The sequence below is a fragment of the Volvox carteri genome (genome assembly GCF_000143455.1).
Source record: "Volvox carteri f. nagariensis unplaced genomic scaffold VOLCAscaffold_88, whole genome shotgun sequence".
Lineage (NCBI taxonomy): Eukaryota > Viridiplantae > Chlorophyta > Chlorophyceae > Chlamydomonadales > Volvocaceae > Volvox > Volvox carteri.
The window spans coordinates 319,931-328,722 of NW_003307631.1; the positions used below are offsets into that span (position 1 = coordinate 319,931).

At 65.7% G+C, this 8,792-nt stretch overlaps 1 protein-coding gene across 1 annotated transcript; it reads right to left on the reverse strand.

Moving 5' to 3' along the window:
• Window positions 1–985: 985 nt before the first annotated feature.
• On the reverse strand, window positions 986–8,238 carry VOLCADRAFT_99479 (uncharacterized protein; the record flags this gene model as incomplete). Its single annotated transcript, XM_002958210.1, has 3 exons — window positions 986–6,647; window positions 7,135–7,313; window positions 8,227–8,238. 3 exons carry the CDS (start codon window positions 8,236–8,238, stop codon window positions 986–988), a joined length of 5,853 nt encoding a protein of 1,950 aa, XP_002958256.1.
• Between the last annotated feature and the right edge of the window lie 554 nt (window positions 8,239–8,792).

The following is an 8,792-nucleotide window of genomic DNA, read 5'->3' on the forward strand; positions in this document are numbered from 1 at the left end:
GGCAGCGGCAGCTGGCCTCTAACCAAGCTATGCTTAGCAAATGTGTGCGTGCAGATAACAAGTACTTACATACATACGTACATATTCACGTGCAGTATAGCAAACATGGGCCCAGAGTCCCCAGTCAGCGGTACATCAGTCAGATAAACCGGACGACACATTCTCTCTTTTTCTTTGCTTGCGTGTGGGTGTGTGGGTGTGGTGAAGGGGAGGGGGGGCACTTGCCATGGGAAACAGAGACACTCATAAGTACATACGTACAGCAATACATGCAGATATACATGCATACGAACACGCAAGGGGGGCTCCATCAGTTATGCAATCTTTTGAAACCACATAACCGATCCGCTGCAGAGTGTCACCAAGTAGGAGCCGGCTCGTATCACCGTCCCCAAGGGGGGAGATGGCGCTCATCCCTGGAGTAAGGATGGTCCTCACAACAAAAAAAGTACGATGAAAACCGCCGGGCCCAGTCGCAACCATGTATAGCTCCGAACCGGACTCCAGGCCGCCTCACAAACTTCACTCCCGAGACACAGGACACAAAGCACAGTCCCCTGCCGCCACCGCTCACCCCCCGCACCCCCGCTGCCGGTGGCGTGTGCCTGATGGGCCCCCCAAAGTTAAGACTCTTCTCTTGTTCCTCTCTGCTTGCATGCAAGTATAATATACTGTTTGCCAGTTCTGGTTTGCGTGACTAGTAGTAATTGACTACACATGGAAACAGCCGCCATAGCTATTCGTCAGCCCATCACACACCGCCACACCGGTGTAGGCGGTGCAGCCACCGACCAATAATTGAGGCTTCGGTCTCTTTTGAGGCTACATGCCGTCCCGTCCTGCAGCCACCGCCAACACACTGAAGAAAGACATCCCAGCCACCTGCGGAGCCTCATCTCCTCACCCCTCCCTGCTCCGGGGTCCCCAGCTTCCCCTCTTAACTCCCCCTCCACCTCAACCCCCTTACTCCCCCTCCATCATCCGCTCAGCCCGAGCTAGCAATACCCCTCGCCTGCAGCGAGATCTGCTGCGGCCCTGTCCCTGTCCCTGTCCCTGTCGCGGGCTGGGCAGCTGGGCCCCCTGGAGCCGCGGCGGCGGCCGCCGTCGCCGCCGCAATGGCTCCGTTGATGATCAGCGCTCTCTCCCGACTGCGGCGGTAGTTCCAGTGGTGGTGGTGCGGGTGGCATTGCCCACTGTTGCTGCCGCCACCCCCGCCACCACTGCTGTTGCTGCATACGCTGGTCTCGGAGCACAACGACGTGGCCGAGGCGGGCCGACTGGCGCCTCCCCCCCAGCCGGCGCTGCTTCTCCGCCCCGGGAACTCGATACTGCACTGCACAGCGGGGTGCTGCACATCTGCCCCGCCGACCACCGGGGGTTGGGGGGCAGGGCCGGTAGCCGACGTCAACGGCGCCGCCGCAGCAAAGGCAGCTGTGTGCGCGTCCATAGCGGCAGCAGTGCTGCCGGCGGTAGTGGCAGCAGCTGCAGCAGCAGTGCTGGCTGTGCCAGCGCCTGAGGAGGACCGACGCGGCATCTGGGGCGCCAGAGGCGGTTTCGGAGCGAACGGCACTGCTGACGCGAACGATGATTGATTACTGCCCTCGTCCGTGCTACTCCGCTGCGCGGGGGGGCCAGCGGCAGCAGCGGCGGCGGCAGTGCAGACCAGGGAGGTCTCCGGCGGGTGACCCCCTTGCGCCGCCGCCACCGCCTCCGGCCCCTCCCCGACACCGTTATGAGTGAGGATGTGGGAGCTGGTGGAGTACACCTCCCACTGCCGCCGCCGGGGCCGGGGTGGCAGCAGGTGCGCCTGCTGGCCCCCCTCTGCGGCTGCTGCGCTGCTGCTGGTCGCAGGCGGGCTGAGCAATCCGAATCGGTCTCGTGTGTGGGGGGGGTCAGTCACCTCGGGGCAGTGGAGAGGGGCAGGAGCCACCCGACCCAGGGGCAGGAACCCGGGATTGGAATTGCTACCGCTGCTACTGCTACCGCTATTGCTACCGGCACTGGCGCGTGGCGAGGTGGTCGGGGGTGAGAAGCGGCTGAGGCGGCTGCCAGCGGCACTACCGCCACCCGTTGGGCTGTCCCGGGGCCGGACATCGTTGGACACCACCACCGCGACACCGCCGAGGGGGGGGGCCGGGTCGGCGGCGTCAGTCGGTCCAGTGGTAGGAATTACTACTGCGGCTGGGGAGCCAACGGCTCGCCCCAAGGACGGAAACAAGTTACGCCGTACACCCCCGTCTTCGTCTGCGCCGCCACAGGCAGCCTCGTTCAGGATGCGGACCGCACGTCCGAGGTGTGTCGGAGCCGGTGTGTCGGGAGCCGCAGTCACACATGAAGACCCCTGCTGCTGCTGCTGCTGCTGCTGCTGGGGCGGTGGTGGTGGTGGCGTCCTGAAGCCGTTTGGAGGTGCTGCTGCAGCTGTAGCTGTAGCACGGGGAATGCGGGAGTCACTGGCCTCACTGCAAAGAACACGTCCGTACTCCTCACGGCTCACCCGCATGCTCGGCATCAAGGGGCCGCCGACCCGTGTGCTCACTGCCTGGCCGCTACTGCCACTGCTGCCGCTACTGGCACCGCTGCTCATAAGGTTGCTACTGCTGCGGGAGCGGGGGCCCCCGGGAGCCGGCCCTGGTGCCACTGTCACCGAGGAGGACGCGGTGAAGGACACGGACCTCGCCGTACGCCAGGAGTCCGCACTGCTGACGACGGGGCGGGCGGCAGCGGCGGAGGCTGTCGTACCGGTTGACATGGATGACGGCGCCGCATGACTAATGCTCATGTCGTCGCAGTGGCTGCCGCCGCCGCTGCTGCTTCCACCCCCTTTTTCACTACCCGCATGGGCCGCTGCCGCCCCCGCGGGTCCCAAGGCCGGTTCGGCGATAAGACGCGGCGTCCGGAAGGGTGACGTGGCGGAGTCGCATGCGGCGTTGGGGGCCCTGATGGGCGCCAGGGTGATGGTGGTGGTCCAGCTGGTGTCCGTCCCCACTGCTGCCGCCGCGTTCATGGGCTGCCCGGGGGGAGCCCCTGTCCCTCCTCCTCCGCAGAGCCCCTCCCTCGCTTTCATGTGTACCTCGCCGCTGTCGTCGTACCCCTCACAGTACCCCGCGGGGCCGCCCGCAGCGGCAATGGCGTCTGGGGCCTTGCGGCTGCTGCTACCTTGCCACATGCGCCACATAGAGGCGGGGCGGTAGAGGAGGGGAGGCTCCGAGGTGACGGCGGAGGAGACGGCGCCGCCAGTGCCAGCCGCTGATGACGTGGCGACGTCGCCGGACTGCGGCCGCAGCGCCCCGGGCGACAGAAGGGCCTTACTTCGCTTCCATGGCGGCGATTTGCGGTGGCCCTTGAGGAGGTGGTGATGAGTCCCCTTGTTGCGCTGCTGTGCTGACGGGGACCTCTGGGCCGCCGCATACCGCTCAGGCGCTACCGCCCTGGCTCGGTGAGGCCCCGCGAGGGGCCCCGTGCGGGGGGCTGCTGCGGAATGGCGGCCCGAGGGAGGAGGCTGCTGCCCTCCCGGTCCCGCCCCCTGCAGCCGCTGCGGGGGGCCCTGCTGCGGTGCTGGGGGCTGGGAGGACGGGACATCCAGGATGCTGCTGAAGCGCCCGACCCTCTCCGCCTGGCGGGAGGCCGCAACCGGAGGCCGCAACACCAGCTGGTGCTGCTGCGGGTGCTCTTGCTGCGCATCTCCAGCTGCCGGTGTCGCTCTGGAGATACTTTGCACTCCAGGAGGGCCACCACCACCACCACCACCAGTAACAGCTGCTACTGCTGCTGCTACACCTGGCCCCTGGCCCCGCAGCTCTATCTGCGACTGCCGCGTCCGCTGCGGCTGCTCACGGGACTTGCGAGTCCAGGGCACCAGACTGCTGACGCCGCTCACCTCCGCGGCGGCCCCCCCCGCCCCAACAGCACCAACGGGAGCCACATTTCGCGACTGTGGACTGCCAACAGAGCCACCGCTGCGCCTCCGCGGCGATAACGACAACAGCGCCTCGATTGCGGAGGGGGACAACTCGCAGCTCGCCGCACCACCACCGCTGCTCGCGTCGTTGTTGTCACCGTACAGACTTCCGGAGCTGCTGGGTGAGCTGCTGCCGCTGTGGCTGCGGCGGTGTTGGGCGGGGGCCGGCGGCAGGCGCAGCGGGGACGGCTGCGGCTGATGATGCAATAGCGGCGGCAGTAATGCAGACGAGGGTGCGGGGGGCGGCTCCCAGGTGAGCGGTACGACGGGCGGCGGCGTACGACGCGACGGCGGCATGTCCGGCGGCTCCAGTGGGCTGCCGGGCGTTCTGGGCTGCAGGCGCGGCGGCAGTAGCAGTGGCGAGGGCCGCTCAGGGCCGGCACTGCGGGCGCGGATGCAGTGTGCTGGGCCCCGGAAGCCGCCGGGGCTGCCGCTGCCGTACCTCACCCCATAACCACCATAGCCTCCGCTGCCGCTGCCGCCGCGTAAAGCCCCGCAGCCCCCCGTAGTGGGTGAGGGCGTCCGAAAGATGCCCTTCCCGCCGCCGTCATAGCCGCCAGCCGCCGCCACAGCCACAGCCGCGTGGCAGGGCCCCGCAAGCAGAAAGCGGTCAGGAGTCAGGAAGCGATTGCTACAGCTACTGCTGCTACTGCCGCCGGCAGTTGCCGGGGGGTGCAGGGGCGAGGGAGTACGGAAGGCGGCCCCGGGACCACCCGGGAGCAGCGCCACCGCCGAGCTGCAGCGGGCCACACCCGGGTGAAGGCCGTCACGGCGCATGGCGCCCCCAGCGCCCTGCTCGGGCGCAGATCCGGGGGCTCCGGAACCGCAACCGCTTGCGTGGGCGGCCGCAGACGCAAGCGCGTTGGGTGAGGGGCGCATCAGCAGTGCGGCACACCGCTCAGCCGCCAAACCCTGGAGCGGCGCCTGCTGAAACAGCTGCTGGTGCTGGTGCTGCTGGTGCGGTGGCGACGGTGGCGACGGCGGTGACGGCCGCGGCGGGGTCAGCCCCACGGCAAGGCCTCCAGCCAGCTGCTCAGTTGCTGCGGTGTGTTGCTCCTCCTCACCCTCCTCCTCGTCCTGCTGCTGCTGCCAAGCCACGGAGGGAATCCTCCGGAACCCCCCGGGCTGCCCCCCGGTCACAACAACAACACAGCTGCTACTGCTGCTGTTGACGGGCCCCGATGGCGTCGCCGGCGCTAGCGATGACGTGGCAGCAGCATGTCGTACAACGGACAACGCAGCCGCCCCCGACGCGACCAATGATGACGTTGATGAAGCCGATAGTGATGACAATGGTCTACTTGACGATTGGCGGACGCACGGACGCTCGTCCTGCTGGCCGGCGGGGCAATCATCGTACGGCTCACGCTGCTCCGAAGCCAGGTGGTGTGTCGCAACTTGGCCGCTGGCGCTGTCACCGCCAGTGACCCCGGTATGTGCGCATCCCGGCTGCTGATGGGTTTGGTGGTGGTGGGGCTGCGGCGGAGGGAACTGATAGAACCTGGATCTCCCGGCTGGTGGCGCTACTGGCTGCTCCACACATCGCCCCCCTGCCCCGGGGGCCTCTTCCGGCGGCTGCCACCCCCCCTCTGTGCACTGCCGCTGCGGGCACCACAGTCCTCGAGCTGTGTCCACCAGCACCCCCCCGCACTCCGAACAGACGGGGACATCCCCTTCGCCGCCGGCACCACCGGTGCTGCACCTGGCGCAGATATCGCGAGCCAGCGAAGCCTCCGCTGCTGCGATGGCCGCTGCGGTGGCCGCTGCCTCCCTCCAAGCCTCAGGCGGTAAGCGCTTCCACAGGGGTTCAGCCACTGCTAGAGCCGCCCGCTCCGCTTCGGCTTCGGAGCCCCGCTTCTGACAGAGCTTGCTCCGCCCCGGGCCCTGCTGCTGCTGCTCCCGCGGCTGTTGGGAGGGGGAAGTCGTGAGGGCCGCCAACGCCGCCTCGACACCACCTTCGGGTGGGACAGTAGCTGCTAGTTCTATAGCACCAGGCTGCAGCCATCTAGGCGCCTCCACAGCCGGAGCCGCGTCCCGGGGCCGTTGTGATCCGGGGCTTAGGAGCCCCTGCTGGCGTTGGGGGTGGGGATGGGGACTCGGTACGCCGGGCTGGCGAGAGGCCGATGGAGGCTGGCGCCCAAGCGCCGCCTCTCCACTGCCCACGATTGACGCCACGGCGGCGGCGGCTCGGCGGTTCAACACTTTCCGCTGGCCCCCCCTTCGGTCCGGGGAGCTCCCCCCCTGGAGCGGCTGCACGGACCCGTCCACGTGACCCTGGGCCTGATCCAGATCTGAATCCCGTGGTAAGCCCTGATGCCCCCGCACCGTCTCCCTACACCCCTGCTCCTCCTCCCCCTCCCTGCGATGCAGCTGACGCGGGTGCCGTGGTGATGGCGCCACGGGCAGCTCACCCGGGAACAAACCCGAGTTGGCGGCGGCGGCGGCGGCGGCGAGGACTTGAAGAACGTTTGGGCTGGCGGGCCCCTGGGCTGCTGTGTCGCCCCCGCGGGCGGTTGCGGCCGCTCCCGCTACCGGGGTGTCGGGTTCTGAGGGTCCGCAGGTCCAGATGTCGGAGCGGACGTAGCGGCCGGAGGATATGGAGGAGGGCGTGACGGGGATGTAGTCCTCGGGCCGCTTGACGGCGAACTTGGGGCTGATGGCGGACAGCAGCGCCCGCAGTATGTCAGATCTGCGGCCCGGTGGGGCGGTAGACGGGGGGGGTGTTAGACGGGCAGGGGTGGGCAACACGGGGTGGCAATATGGCTCAGCAAGGCTCCGCGAGGCGGGGGTCAATGAGAGGTTGAAAACGGCGGCAGCAGCAGCAGCCGCCCGGGACGAGACGGGCCAAGGACATCCGGGGGTGTGCAGCAACACGGAACTGAGCAAAGTACAGTGCGGGAGAGGGAGAGGGAGATGCGGGAGAGGGAGATGCGGGAGAGGGAGATGCGGGAGGGCAAGGCCGCAATCAGCGCACTGGGTGCTGCGGGGGTACATTCCCGCCCAGCCCCGCATTACGGACACATAAACCCCTCCTAACACAAGCCCCTCCTAGCAACACATCCTGTTGCTCTTTTCCTTTGACAGAGTCCTCCACCCCCTAGGGGTCACCCGGCGTACTGCGTGCTACTGCGCATGCTGCTGTACTGCGTGTGACCTGTGTACTGCTTCATTCTCACCCGTACGGCGACTCCGGAGTATCCTCTTCCTTAAATAACCATTCCCAGTACTCCTCATCGCCGTCCGTGGGCCCATCTGGTGCAGCGTATTGCCCCGGCCGCTGCACCGCCATTCCTCCACCCTTATTATTGTTGTTGTCGAAACGTACGGCTGCCTGGACAAGATCCACGGATCTGCCCTGCACGTACGGCAAGTCGGCAGGCCGATGATGATGCTCATGTTGAGACGGTTGGGGGGAAAGAGCGGCTGCCGACGCGGCGTGTTGATGTTGTAGCGGCGCCTTGTTGCTACATCCCGACATCCTTGGCCCCGGTGGAGGGCGCGGTGGTGGTGGTGCGGGCCGGGGGGGGTGCTGGCCATCCAGCAAGCCGCGCAGGCGCTGGTGATAGGGGAGTGGTGCGGGTAAGCAACGGGCGGGCTGCGGTGTGGCTGCTGCGGCGCTGTAGGGGCGGCGCTGCTGCCCATCCGCCCCGCCGCGACCGACGGCTGCAGGGGAGGCGCTACGCCGGTCGAGGTCGCGGTGCTGGCGGCCTGGCCGGGGCACCTCACCATCTACTGTGCAGGCACGGATGCGAACAGCCGCTAGAGGCGGCCGCAGCCCTGCCAGTCCTACCACACCTGGACAGAGGCCGTGCGGCTTGGATGATGCTGAGATGCTGCGCTGGGCCCGAGAGTTGCTGGGGCTGCTGATAGGTGAGCGGGATGCAGAACCCTGACCGCCATCATCCGAAGGCCGTAATGCCCTGCCTTTAACTGCAAGGGGGCTCTGGATGACTGGCTGAGGAGCTGCAGGCTTACACGCTGGCCCGGACCCTGAAGAGCTCGCACGGCGCGCAGGAGCTGACGCGCATCGTGTTCTCGTCATCACCGTTCTTAAGTGGCTTCACGGTAAGGTACAAATTCTAATTTCCTGTCATATGCATAAAAATGGCTGCGGTTAGCGCAGCAAAGGAAGCAAGCCTTTGTACAGTTCTTGGCGAACAGAAATCGCAATAACAAGCAGTTTGAAGCTAGCCAAAACATACGAAATTAAAGCATTACGATTTTTGTGACGATAATCCTTCAGGAAGATAGCAGTTGAAGCCGCCTACCTTGCCTTCCATGCCTTGAACATAAACATGCGAGCCGCGTTCACCGCAACAGCTGTCACGAGCGCTTTGGCCCCTAATGAACCGAACACATGGAGAACTAGTTTCCAGCTTGTGCCTCAATTACTACGACGAGGCCAGATAAATCGCTGTTTCTTGCCAGGTTGATGTTACTACCCGACTGCTTCTTCCGGTCCAGTGAGAATACCAAGGACATATGCTTTGGGAGGTGAGTCGAGGCATCGACCAAGTGGTCGAGTGTACGTGTACGTCACATGCCCTTTCGAGTCGAAGGTTGCAAAGCGGTTACATACTCGGCCAACATTTCCGTAGTCATACGTTATATTACTGGTGCTGTGGATTCAAGTGGGAGACCGTACTTCGTTTGGTTACCCTAACTAACCAGGTAGCTGCGCTGTCTCCCCTACCTTCTCTTTAGGTTCCCTGTACTCGCAGCCAAGTGATACGCAGGGCAAAATGAAGCGCACACGTTAGAAAAAAGTATGAACACTCGGCTCTGAATTCCTTGGCTGATTGATTTCTCGCGGCTTAGCCGTTACCGGCGGTTA